Raw genomic sequence first — 13,994 nt, 5'->3', positions numbered from 1 at the left:
AGGCCCAAATAAGGCTCCGAGAAACGAACAAAAAGTCCAAGTGCCCTTCACAACTGCTGATACAAGTCACGAAATAAACAAGATTTGCTTGACCAGACAGTGCAGAGAAAGGCTGCTATGTTGCACTTTTTCAGCATAGTTGCTGATGCCAGCAGAATGACCACACACCCAGTTCCTCAGATCACACATCTGCCCTAATGAAATAGCCCTAAAGAAGGCCTAGGCTTCCATGTTTGCAATAAAACAGTTTTCCACAAACATGTTTATTCTAATTATAGACGTGTCCCAGACTAATGCCATTTCCAGAATTGAGATATCTTCATTCCCAAGGAACATGCCTTACATAGCGCACAGAACAGAGAAGTCACTCAAATGCTTGTAGAATAAATTCATCTTAGAACTTCAACTATGAATATGATTTATTGATTTTAGTAAGAAATTGGCTTTAAAAATATATATATACCCTCAATGGGGAAAGGACAGCCTTTTCAACAAATTATGCTGAGAAAACTGGAAATCCACATGTAAAAGAATAAAGTGGGACCCTGATTTTACACCATATACAAAAATTAATAGATTAAAATGGATTAAAGACCCAAACCTAAGACCCCAAACTATAGAAATCCTAGAAGAAACGTAGGAGAAAATCTTCATGACATTGGATTTAGCAATGATTTCTTGGCTATGACACTAAAAACACAGGCAACAAAAGCAAAAATAGACAAGTGGGATTATAGCAAACTTTATTTTTTTTAATGTTTACTTATTTTTGAGAGAGAGACAGAGTACGAGCAGGGGAGGGGCAGAGAGAGAGAGGGAGACACAGAGTCTGAAGCAGGTTCCAGGCTCTGAGCTGTCAGCACAGAGCCTGACACAGGGCTTGAACTCATAAACCGTGAGATCATGACCTGAGTCAAAGTCTGACGCTTAACCAACTGAGCCACCCAGGCACCCCAGATTACAGAAAACTTAAAAAAATTGTGCCAAAGACACAAAGGCAATTTGTGGAATGGGAGAAAATACTTACAAATCATGTATCTGATCAGGGTTAATATCCAGAATATAAAAAGAACTCATATAAATCAACAATAAAAAGTCAAATAATCCAATATAAAAGTGAGCAAAGGACTTGAACAGCCATTTCTCCAAAGAAGATACGCAAATGGCCAGAAAGCATATGAAAAGATGCCGAGCAGCACTAACCATCAGAGAAATACAAATCAAACACAAGTTCACATCCATTAGGATGCCTACTATCAAAATAACAAGTGTTGATGAGGATGTAGAGAAATTGGAACCTTTGTGCACTTTTGGCGGGGGGGGGACTGTAAAATGGTGCATCTGCTATGGAAAACAGTATGAAAGTACCTTAAAAATTAAAAACACAATTACCATATGATCCAGCAATCCCACTTCTGGCTTTGTATTTAAAAAAAAAAAAAATGAAACCAGGATCTCAAAGAGATATTTATACATCCATGTCCACTGCAGAATTATTTACAAGAGCCAAGGTAGAAGCAAACTAAATGTCCACCAGAAGATGAATGGATAAAGAAACGTGACAGACCCATACAATGTAATGTTATTCAGTCTTTAGAAAGAAGAAAATCCTGTCACATGCTACAACATGGATGAACCTGGAGGATCTTATTCTAAGGAAACAAGCCAGTCACAAAAAGATAAATACTACACAATTCTATCTATATAAGGTGTCTAAGGGAGAGGTATCAAACTCATCAAGACAGAAAATAGAATGGTGGTTACTGGGAGTTGGGAGAGGGGGGAGATGGGAGTGTCTGCTAATGGGTATGATGAGGTATCTTTGGGGTGATGAATATTCTGGAATTAGAAAGTGGTGACAGTTGCACAGCCTTGTGAGTATATTAAACCACCACACTGTGTGTTTTTTAAAAAGTGGGTTTTATAGTCTGTGAATTATATCTCAGTTTTTCTTTTGAAAAGCATTTACACCTTAGGAAATCTACAGTTTTACTTTTTGACCTGTTTCTCTCAAAATTTGTTTTATTCTTGCCACGATGATTCAGCCAGTCGCTAAAGCTTCTGACTCGAGAGTCTCCCTTGTAAGTAGTCTTTTACTGTTTGCCCAGTACATCTCCTAGCTGCTCGGGGACCTTGTAGCTGGAGTGAGAGCTGACTTTCAGACTCTTTCCCCCCACAGTCGGACCTCTGGGCCAAGTCTGGCTCATCACAGTACTTCAGGCCGCTGGCCCAGCAGATTGGTCTCAGACTGGGGGTGTAACGCAAGCCAGGTCTCCCTGAGATTTTTCCCTGTGTGAGAGATTCACTCCCCCTCTGGAGGCACAGCTGTAGACTGTGAGGGACGGGAGCTGCCAGTTGCCCCATTTCCCTCCCTCACAGATAAAGCTGCTCTGAGAGCCTGAAACGGACCCTTGGGAACATTCGGACCCAATTCCAGCTCATTTCTGTGGTTCAAGTGAGCCCGTCCACAGGCTGACCTTTTAGCTTATTAAGTTAGTGAGAGCTGGCTTTCTCTCATTTGCAAACAAAACTCCTGAGTAATACACTCCTTGAGATCAGTGAGTCAAAACTCCACTTAAACTGTCTCCTCCCCCAACCCTCTGCTGCCACAGTCTTCTCCCTGGACTACCAGCCTCTTGAGTCGACCGATCCTATCCCAGCTGGAGCTCAGTCACAGTGACCTAACAAGCATGGCCCTGCACTTTCCCTGCTTAAAATACGACTGGCCTCCCCATCGCTCAGGATAAAGCCCTTCCTGTTTGCCATTATAGCCGGCCAGCTGCCCACTACCTACCTCTCGAGCCGCACTACTCAGCAGCCCTCTCACGGGCCACTCATGCAACCAGACGCTGCCAAGCTTTGGCACACGCTAGCTTTTCCGCCCAGGTTACTGTCCCTTCCTCTGTCCATTTGTAAAAGAACTACTTCTCCATTCGTCACCTCAAACACCATCTCCTTTAGAAAAGCCACCATCCCCCTAAGCATCCCTGCGTCTTACGTCCATCATAACCATAGTCAAGACTGTCAGTCCCCACCCGTATCTCCTGGCCCTGACCAGTTCAGTGCCCACTGGCCTGACTTCCAAGGGCCAGCACCTGCTTTTCCCGGCCTGACTGCCTCCCCTACTTTGCCCACCCACGGAGCAGACTGGAAAGTGCTTGGGGATTAAATGCCCAAACACCCCATCCATGGAGCGCTCAACCAACGACTGACAAGGTTACTGTCTGAAGACCCAGCTGCCTCACCCGGGTTGTGGGTAACGGAGGCGTGTGTTCGGTACAGGCTCCAAGGCTTCCCAGGGTAACACCCAGCCGGGCTCAGTGGAAACCGGCTTGGTAGCTTACCTTTTACTGGTGCCTTCTGTTCCCTGTCTCACTTTCCTTTACCTCGCAAATAAACTACTGGCAGTTAAATCCTTTCTCAGGGTCAGCTTCTAAGGCAATACAAACATCGGGCATTTACGCGGTATTTACCGTGTGCCAGACACTATTCTAAACACCCAACCTTCAGGACACCCCCGTAAAATAACCCAAAATTTACCTAGGGGGACACTGAGGCATTACAAGGTTAAGAATTGTGCCCCAGGCCTCAGAGCTAGTAAATACATTTAGCATTTTTCACATTCTGTTGCAACCATCTCTTCTCCACTGGACCAAGAACCTCTCGAGGGAGGTTCCTACTTTTTTCATCTTTCTCAACGTCCTCAGCATCTAGCAGAGCTAGGCAGGCAGGCACGTGCTCGATAGATAAAGGTTTTTTAAAGTGCCTGCACTCTGCTACCCAAACACGCTGTTTCTCTTGCCTCTGTGTCTTTTCTCAAACGGGAGTCCTGAAACACCGTTTCTCATATCCCTCTTGCCCTTTTCTTTTTTTTTTTTTTTTAAGTTTATTTATTTATTTTGAGGGGAGAAGTAGGCAGAGAGAGAGGGAGAGAAAGAATTCCAAGCAGACTCTGCACTGTCAGCACAGAGCCCGAAGCGGGGCTTGAACCCACAAACCGTGAGCTCATGACCTGAGTCGAAGCCAAGAGTCAGAAGCTCAACCGACTGAGCCACCCAGGTGCCCCTTCTCTTGCCCTCGTCCACACACCCCCCTCCCAGGCCACCCCCGCCACCACCACAGAACAGTAATTCTTGATTACTGCTCTGGCGGCCAAAATAAGGAATTCTGTGGGGCAAGGCTGACACCAGACAGCATATGACCCCTCTAGTATCTAGTAAACAAACCCCATTGCTCACACATGAATCAGCGCACCTTCGCCAAGCTGTTATTTCTGCATTTTCATACAAGACATCTGTCTTCTTCCCTGTAACCCTCACTAACAATGTTCAAGTCTCCCCTATCCTACACCCTTCCCTTCACCCTGTGTTCCCCTCCAGCCACCACCCTTCTTATTACCAAACTACCACAACCCCCTGCCTTGCATTTGATTGTCGGTCTCCACGTCACCTTCTGCATCGTCCACTGCCGTCTCTACTTGGATCTACTGGGGTTACGTGTCTATGTAATGAAGAAGAGCTTTCCAGAAGCAGCGTTTGTGCTAAGGCTTTCAAAGGTGGGGTTCAGACAACCCCTGTCTTGACTCCTGACCTCAAACTGCACCCTAGTCATCTCTCCACTTCCTGCTCATGCTTGCTCCCCAGTCCGTGTGCCCCTCTCCGGGAGGGCACCAGTCACCCCCACTGCACCAAAACAAGCCATTCTTAATGTCCTACTCTTTCCTCTTGCAGGCAACGGCCCCAACCTAAATCCCCGGCTAGCACTCCCACGACATCTTTCTCTGCCAGTCACTCCCCGTCCCAAGTGCTGACCGCACGTTCGCCCTCTCGAAAACCCTCCAGGGTTGGCTACTGCCTAAGAAATAAAAGCTAAGGGGTGGCCTGGGTGGCTCGGTCGGTTAAACATCCAGCTCTTGATTTTTGCTCAGATGGCTCAGGTCACGATCTCCCGGATCGTGAGTCCGAGCCCCGCGTCTTCGGCTACCTCCTGACCGGTTTCCCTGCCTCCTCTCTCACTAATCCCCACTCTAGACCCTCAAAACCCATCCCAACACATGACTAGACTCAACCCAATTCCAGCGGGCACAGGTCTTTCTCATCTCAGGAGCTTTGCTCCAGCTACTCCCTCAGCCCGTGACGCTTTGCCCACCTAGACCAAAAAGGCTCCCCAAACTCCAAGGACCTCGTGAAGACACCACCTCCGCCACCATAGCTGATGCGTAGGCATACGCCCTGATGGCGGGGCTGACCAACAGGAACAGAGCACCGTAGCTGATGCACAGGACATCACCACAGAGCCCAACGCCGGGCTCAAACCCATGAACTGCGAGATCCGACCGAGCTGAAGCCGGACGCTCAACCAACTGAGCCACCCAGGCGCCCCTCGGTCAACATTTTTCTGAAGTGTCAAGTGACAAACACAACTCAAAACAGTGTCAGTAAAAGGGAATCCGTGACCTTCTGGAACCAAGAGGCAGTGCTAGCTTCAGGCATTGCCAGCACAGGCGGATCCAGGACTCAGGTGGTCTTCAGGGCCTTTCCCCCTCTTTCTCTCCCAGCTCCACTTTCCTCTCTGGCCTCATTCTTCAGCGGGCACTCTCCACACTGCAGCAAACAGAGGTTCACGGGCTACCAGAAAGAGATGCTCTTTCCACCAGCACCCATCTGAGCAAAGACCCAAGAAAGACTGTTTGGCTCTGCTAGAGTCTCATGTCCACCAAGGAAGATATTTTGGTCAATGGAAGATACTGATGAAAGACCAGAGAGGCCAGTGTGTTTCCCCCTGCCCCCGACACCCCGAAACACTTTCCCTCTGGTTCAGATAAGCATCCCTGGCAGCAGCTGCTTCTCTCCAGGGTTATCCCCCTCTGTGGACCCCACTCTTGTTGAGCAGCCCTGCCACAGCTCTAGTTCCCACAGAAGCTCCTAGATTCTACACCACCTCCTCCCACTGACCCTCCAGCGCTGACAGTGACAGCAGTTTCCTTGCGGTTGCTTCTCTCCGGGTTAATCTCACCATCTTCTTGACTTCTCACGTTTTTCATCACTGATGTGATTAATTCCCTGGATTATAGGCTCTCAGCTGGAAACACCTAAGGGGCCTTTCACCCTGACCTGACCACGACTGACACAGACATTGACAGAGAATGGGCAGAAACGCACAAGAAAATACGGAGAGTATAATACCTGGGGATAACCACCATCAGCACCTCACATTTATTAAAGGCTCACTACTTATCAGGCACTACTCTAGGCATGAACTCCCCAGATCTTCCTATCAACCTTGTGATACAGGTACTTCTGTTGTCCCCTTTTTACAGATGACGACACGGAGGCTCAGAGAGGTTCACAAAGACTGAAGACGGGCGGGGCTGGGATTTGACAAGCTGGCTCTGGAGTGCCAAGCAAAGAGTATTTCAAGTAAGAGGGTACTCAACAGCGCAAGTGCAACCTGCCAAGAGGTCAGGATGGATAGGGACCGTGAAGCACCTACTGGATTTTGCGAGAAGGAAGTCACAAGGGGACTCGGCTAGTGAAGTCAGAAACCCGACAGCGGCAGGCTGAGGAGTTAGGAAGAGTAGCAGACCTTACTTTCAAAAAGTCTGTCTGTGAAGAGCAGTCACAAAACAGACCACGAAACGGGGAAAGAAAACAAAAGGCATCACGGCAAAGTTGTCTTTACTCCTGGTTTAAGAAGCAACGGTGACCTGAAGATGTTTATTAATGTTTATTTGTTTTTAAGAGAGAGAGAGAGAGAGAGAGAGAACACGAGCCAGGGAGGGGCAGAGAGAGAGGGAGACACAGAATCCGAAGCAGGCTCCAGGCTCAGAGCTGTCAGCACGGAGCCGGACGCGGTGCTTGAACTCACGCGGTGCTTGAGATCATCGCTGGTGCTGAAGTCCGAGGCTTAACCGACTGAGCCATCCAGGCGCCCTGAGTATGTTTATTGATAGAATGAGCCAGGTGAGAGGGAATGTGAAGACACAGAAATGGGTGAGGATGATGAACGGAGAGAAGTCTCAGAGAGGCCAGAGGGGGCGGGCCATACAGTCCAGGGGTGCCTTAGAATCCCTTCTACAGCGACTGGGGCAACCAAGAAACAATGGCTACGGATTCACATCATTTCACAGTCTGGAAAAAGGAAGTTCTTTTATGGTGGCTTCTGTCTTCTCATCAGCAGAATGGGAGGGTAGAATGGGGGGAGGGGGAGGTGTGAGGAACAGAGAAAAGCATCAGATCAGCCATGGCACAGAACGGGAGCCTCTATGGAAAGAAAGGAGTGCCCAGCACCACTGAGGCCCCAGTTGTGGTTAAAACCAGTGAATTTACACTGGCAGCAATTCTCAAGGTGCAGGAAAAGATCTGAAGCAATGGAATGATCCAGACTGGGTATAAAAGGAGGAGAGAAGGGAGTCGAAGAAAGGAAGTGGAGGGAGCAACTGATGAGATGAGCCACCCCATCTAAAGGAGGGAGGTGAGGGACACCTGGCTGGCTCAGTCAGAAGAGCAGGTGACTCCTTATCTCAGGGTCATGAGTTCAAGCTCCATGTGGGATGTAGAGATTACTTAAATAAAAAATAAAAATACAAAATAAAGAAGGGAGGGAAGTACAAGTGGTCAGAGAACAGGTGCAGGCAGTAATGACTAACTGAGGGGACGGTAAGGCAAGAGAAGATATCTGATGGCATTATCTCTGAGCCCGAACCGTTCTGGGCATTATAGCGCAAGGCTGTGGCCAGGGAGAGGGCAACTGAATTAAAAAAGAGGTAAAGGTGTGTGCAGATTCAAGTCAAGAAGCTGATAGTTTTGTAGCTTTGAACAGAGTCACCGTGAGGTGAGGGCATGACTTGAGAAGACAGTGACTTGGGGTCTAGAGATTTTAATGAAGAAGCGTGAAAGGCCGGCAAGTTAGAAATGACAGGGAAGAAAAAGGTCGTGGAAGGCCTATAACGGACATTTGTTTCTGCTTGCCTCACATTCCTTTGTTCCTCCTTCTGTTAGCAGCCTCCTGATCCTGCTTTGGTAACCACCTCCATCCTCCCCAGGCACGCGTGGGGCTTCTAAAATACTCGTAATATTCTTGTGGGTGCCTGGCTGGCTCCGTTGGTAGAGTGTGCAACTCTTGATCTCAGGGTTGTGAGTTCGAGCCCCACATTAGGTTACTTAAAAATTAAAATCTTTAATTACTTAAAATTAAAGTAATTTAATTTTAGAATTAATTTAATTTAAAGAAATTTAAAGTAATAAAAATTACTTAAAAATAAAATCTTTAAAAATAAATAAATAAGGGGCACCTGAGTGGCTCGGTCAGTTAAGCATCCTACTTCAGCTCAGGTCATGATCTCACAGTCCATGAGTTCAAGCCCCATGTCAGACTCTGTGCTGACAGCTCGGAGCCTGGAGCCTGCTTCAGATTCTGTCTCCCTCTCTCTCTGTACCACCCCGCTCCCCCACTCATGCTTTGTCTCTCAAAAATAAATAAATTTAAAAAAATTTTTTTTAATAAATAAATAAAATAAAATACTAGTAATATTCTCTTAATCTGGGGGGTAGGAACATGAGTGTTTGTTGTTCTTTAAACCTTGGAGATACATTTTATTCTTCAAACCATATGGATACATTTTATATACTTTGCATGTACATTTCACAGTTCAAACAAACAGACCTACCAAAAACTTCCCTTCTCCTCTCTCCAAAGATGAGGACCTGGTGCAGGTCTGGGCATCCGACTTACAGAGCTTGGTTTCGGCACTTACCCGATTTAGGCCCATGAGACAGCAGCCCAGGGCTTTTGCTGGAGCGCTCAGCAAAGAGGTGCTCTCTTTCTGCTGAAGTTGTGAAGCTTATTTGTAGAAGGTATCCCTTCACTAGCTTGAGAATAAAACTAACACAGAAGAAAGCAAAGCCAAGAGATGGGGTGACAGATTCCCAATATCATTTGAATACCTAGTTCCAGCCACTCCTGAAACCAAAATACCTGGGCTTTTCAAAAACATAAGCCAGGAGGCTTTTTTTTCCCCCCCCTTCGGCCAGTTTGCACTTGGTTTATGTCCTTTTAACTAAAAGGAAATGAATTCAGTGGAAGAGCCATATAAAGGATTCTCAATTCAACAGCCTGTGTGAGCCTTTTCAACATATAAGTCAAATCATGTCCCTCCTTCTGCTGGAGACACTGCAATGGCACTCAAAGTAAAGGCCTGTTCTCAGGGTGACCTATGAGGCCCTACACAATCCGGACCCTTCCCCTCTCTGCTGTCGGCCAACTCTCCACCGTTCACTCCGCCCCAGCCACACTGGCTTCTGGGCTCTTCCAGTCCACACTAGGCAGATGCCTTCAAGACTTTGCTTTGGCTGTTCCTTCCACCTAGAAGGACACTCCTCCAGCTTTCCACTCACTAATTCCATCCCTCATCTCCTCCAAGTCTCTACTCAAATCTCAAGTTCTCAGTAAAGCCTCTCCAAATCCCCCTCCCACAGCCAGTGATCCTGACTCCCCTCATCCTACTTTTTCTCCCTCCCATAGCATTTTTTATATAACATAGTATATAGTCACAAAAAGTACCCCATGAGGGCAGCGGTATTCACTGGTTGACTCATCTCAAGTTCCTGGAACAGTGCCTATCTCATAGTAGGTCCTCAAATACGTGAATGAACAAATAAAATGACATGAGCCTCCAGGGAGCAGAGCTTGGTTTATAAAAGGCAGTGGAGGGGCACCTGGGTGGCTCAGTTGGCTAAGCGTCCAACTTCAGCTCAGGTCATGATCTCACGGTTCATGAGTCTGAGCCCCGCATCAGGCTCTGTGCTGACAGCTCAGAAAGAGCCTGGAGCCTGCTTCGGATTCTGTGTCTGCCTCTCTCTCTCTGCCCCGACCCCACTTATGCTCTGTCTCTCTCTCAAAAATAAATAAATGTTTAAAAAAATTTTTTAAATTAAAAAAAAGGGCAGTGGAGAGAAAGGAAACTGACCTCCATCTCCTGATCCTGATATAAGTGGAGTACAGGAGGAAAAGACAGCTCCATTTTGAAGACTTTGGCAGAAGCAGTAACCTAAGAGGGCAGGAAGTAGGCAGAAGAGTTCAGTGAAGAGGTTGAGGATGTGGGAAGGGTTGTTAACCACAGCTGGGGCTTGAGCGGGCTTGGTGTTAAGTTCTGGGAGGCACGCAGGAGTTGGAGGCTGAGTCAGGGGAGAAGTAGCCCAGAGTGGTTTGCAGATGAAAGTAAAAAAGCGAGGCAGGTCAAGTGGTTTATTTACATTTTAGGAGGAGATGAAGGATGTGGGGATAGAAGGCCTGGTGAGTTCAGCTGGCATGAAAAGAATTCACGCAACCCTGGGAAGATAGGAAGGATTCTCCCGTAACTCCAAGGTTTGGATGATTTTCAAAGGCAGTGGATGAAAAGGGCATATTTGGTTGCTGCTCCTTCTCAAGCAAGCATCCCAGATGCCACTCAGTAGCGTCTGCTGGACCGAGACACAAGACTTCCCTGTGCTTGGCAACATCCTGGGCCCACAGAAAGCAATTCTCCTCCGCATAATACAATAACCCTGCACCACGAGCAGCCTGTCAAACCCTCGTTCTCCAATCCCAGAACTGACTCTGAACCAGGCATCCAGGGTCACAATGCACTGTCCAAAAAGGCAAGAAAACAGGTTTCTTTTCAAAGACCGATCACAGCACTCAGCTTTCCTACCTGTCCTCCAATGACCCGCATGCTGCCTGGGCAAGAGAAAGCAGGGCAAAGAGAAGCCTTCCTTCCACTGGTCCTGACTCACCTCTGTTGCATGCTAGCTTCTCTCTACAGAAATTTCTCCAGAGTTGCTAGAACATACATGCATGCCAAGATTCAAGGAAAATATTACTTCCAGTCAGAGAAAGAAATTACATTACTTAGCCTCCAAGGAAAAGTGGCTTACTATAAATCAGGCCCTTGGGAGTGATGTCATTTTGATGCTTCTTACAGCTGTATGGAGACTTATTAAATATTCAATAATTAATAATAATGGCTTCAAGACTGTCTTCTCCTAGAACTGGAAGCCAGGAGTAATTAGACTTGGGCCTGACTTCCTGCCCACCAACAAGACCTTGGTGGTACAGGGCATTTGTCCTCCCAGTATTTATTAGTAAAATGCCCATATTTCTGAGACAAGTGTCCTCCAAGAGTGGATCGCTAAGCAAATGTTTAAAATAGCCATTAGTGGGGGCACCTAGCTGCCCCAGTAAAAAAGAGCCATGTGACTCTTGATCTCAAGGTCATGAGTTCAAGCCCTACGTTGGGTATCGCAATTAGTAAATAATAATAAATTTTAAAAACCTTTAAAATAAATAACTAAAATAGCCATCAGTGTCATCCAGCATTCAAGATAGCCAAATAATCCCTGTCTCCTGATATATTTTTTAAAGATTTTATTTATTTTTTTTATTTGAGAGAGGCATAGAAAGAGAGAATGTGAGGCGTGTGCACACATGGGGGCAAGACAGAGGCAGAGGGAGAGAGAGAATCCCAAACAGACCCCACGCCCAGCACAGAGCCGGACACAGGACTTGATCCCACAACCCTGGGGTCATGACCCGAGCCAAAACCCAAAGTCAGATGCTCAACGGACTGAGTCACCCAGGGACCCCTACCTCCTACATTTATACCCTCTTCCCACTTTGTACTAGCAGTGTGACCAATAGAATACGGCAGAATTATGTCACTTCCAAGATTAGATCATACAAGAGTATAGCTTGAGTCTTGGGATCACTTGCTCTCTTGGACCACTTTCTCTGGGGGAAAACTAGCTGCCATGGCAAGCCGCCCTATAAAGAGGAACTAAGGCCTGTCAACAGCCAAGTGAATGAGCCTGGAAGCTGATCCTCCCCCAACCCAATCTTCAGATGACCCCAGCCCTGGTCAACGCCTTGACTGCTACCTCAAAAGAGACCGGAGTCAGAACCACCCAGCTCAGCTGCTCCTGGATGACATGACACTATTGACCCACACAAACTATCTGCGGGTGCTAAATTTTGGTGTAATTTGTTACACAGCAATAATTCACTATCCTGAGAAGGAAATCAGAAGGTTTAACTTCGTATCCTACATGCACACATGCATGCAGGAACAATTTGTCTTTAAGAGAGCAACAAATTATTCTTTCAGTCATTTGACAATTACTTATTGAACGTCAAATATGGGCAAGGTAGTTCCAAGCAACATAACTCTTCATACAGTTTGTCATCTATAAAATAAAGAGAAATAATCACAAGGAACCCCCTCCCCCACAACACACACCTCAACCTGCTCAATTCATTGGTTTAATTAGCTTTTTAAGTCTTTTTGCTCCTAATGCTCTACTCCCCACTCCTGGCTTTCATAAACTCTTTCAGGAAGGTACATCAAGTCCCCCTCCATAGCCATTTTGAGTGCTCAGTGCACTAATACTCATTTTTATTGTATCACATGCCCTCCCATCTACGGGGGAAAGAGGTCCCCTCTGATTGCATTTAACATTGGGACAAGGAGGAATTCATTCAGTATTTTACTGGGAGGAGGGAGTCCTGATCACAAGTGTTGAGAACAATTCTAATTTCTGCATATCGGTGAGTAGGTGGCCACAGCAGCGCTGAGAGAATCACAGCTCAAGTCCTGGTCACAGCTGAAATGGCCATGGGGCAGGGGGTCATGGGGATGCCGCCCCTCGCCCTTCACCGTACTCTGCTGTCTCTCAAAGCAGCAGGATTATTATGCCGCTGTAAGAATATCAGGAGCTTCCTTCTGCACAAAGAAGGTCAAAGGGCGAGCTTTCCTTCCATCAACCACAAAAAACGGGCCTCTGACAAAACTAAACAGTGTGGAAGGCCGTGAGAGGTGAAAGAAAGAGCCCCAGACAGAAAACCACAGCGAGACTCTCCCCACCCGCCGGCCGGGGTCTGAGTCAGGTGACTCCTCGGGGCACACAGCAAACCTAAACAAAGATCACTCCCCACATGACAGAGCGTGAGGAAGACGACTCGGGCAGCAAGACCAACACTGCCGCTCCCACCAGGGAAAACCATTAACTCCTGCTTCTTTACAGTGCCAGAAAAGTAGGGGAGCTACAAGTCACCCGGCAGCTCAGCCTTCGCGGATGCACCGGGAGGAACTCGGGACCCCATCCCAGGGCACACGCGCCGGGCACTGCACACCCGCCACTGGCCGCACCACGCGGCCAGGACCCCTCCCCTCCAGCTGTCACCCGCGCTCGCGACCCGTCACGGCGGGGCATGCCCGCCCCCTCCTGCCGCCCCCCCCCCCCTGCGGCTACGACCCCGCGGGGGCGGCCGGGAGGGACGATTTTCCGATGGCTCTCGGGAGCCAGGGAACGCCCGCCCCCGGGCAGGGGCGCCAGGGTGGGCGCGGCCCGGGGCCCGGAGGGAGAGCTCCGGGTCCACCATCCCCCGCGAGAGCGAAACGCGCCTCCGGGTCCCCAGCCCCGCGCGCCCCACCTTGTCGCCGAAGCTGCGGGCCATCAGCAGGTCCGGGCTGGGCGTGCTGTCGCCGCCCACGGCCTCCTCGCTGCTGGAGCCGGCCAGCGGGTGCGGCATGTCGAGCAGGGAGTGGGGCCCGGTGGACGGCAGGCCCTTGGGGGGCCCGCCCGACATGGCGCGCACGGCTCGGGACGCGCCGCCGCCGCTTCCTCCTGTGCCCGCCGCGGCGGGCTTCCCCGGCGCCCGCGGCCAGGCCCCGCTCGGCCGCGGTCGGTCGGAGGCCCTGCACCGGCCGGGCTGAGAACCACCCCCGCCGCCGCCGCCGCCGCCCGCCGGCTCGTGTCTACCCGCGAGGCTCCGGGCCCGGCTGCGCTGGGCTGGGCTGCTCCGCGCCGCGCGCCCCCGCTCCGCGCCCGAGCCCGCCGCGGTTCGCTCGCACCTTGGCCGGGGGCGCCCAGCCAGCTCCGCCACGCCGCCCAGCCCGCTCGCGGCCCCGCCCCCGCGGCGCCTCGGCCTGCCCGGGAGGAGGGGAGGGAGGAGGGGAGGAG

At 49.2% G+C, this 13,994-nt stretch overlaps 1 protein-coding gene across 2 annotated transcripts in view; it reads right to left on the bottom strand.

Moving 5' to 3' along the window:
* Positions 1-13,775, bottom strand: part of SNX30 (sorting nexin family member 30) — a 116,558-nt gene extending 102,783 nt beyond the window's left edge. The window contains exon 1 of one of the 2 annotated variants that reach the window (XM_043566620.1): positions 13,465-13,775. In XM_043566620.1, coding sequence (XP_043422555.1) covers positions 13,465-13,620 — 156 coding nt within the window. In that variant the 5' untranslated portion in view covers positions 13,621-13,775. The remainder of the gene's footprint in view (positions 1-13,464) is intronic. The other variant, XM_043566621.1, reaches the window with a different exon arrangement.
* Positions 13,776-13,994: the final 219 nt, after the last annotated feature.

This window comes from Prionailurus bengalensis, chromosome D4, assembly GCF_016509475.1.
Source record: "Prionailurus bengalensis isolate Pbe53 chromosome D4, Fcat_Pben_1.1_paternal_pri, whole genome shotgun sequence".
NCBI lineage: Eukaryota > Metazoa > Chordata > Mammalia > Carnivora > Felidae > Prionailurus > Prionailurus bengalensis.
Note: the sequence above shows the minus strand (reverse complement) of the source record. Positions and strands in the feature narration are given on the sequence as shown.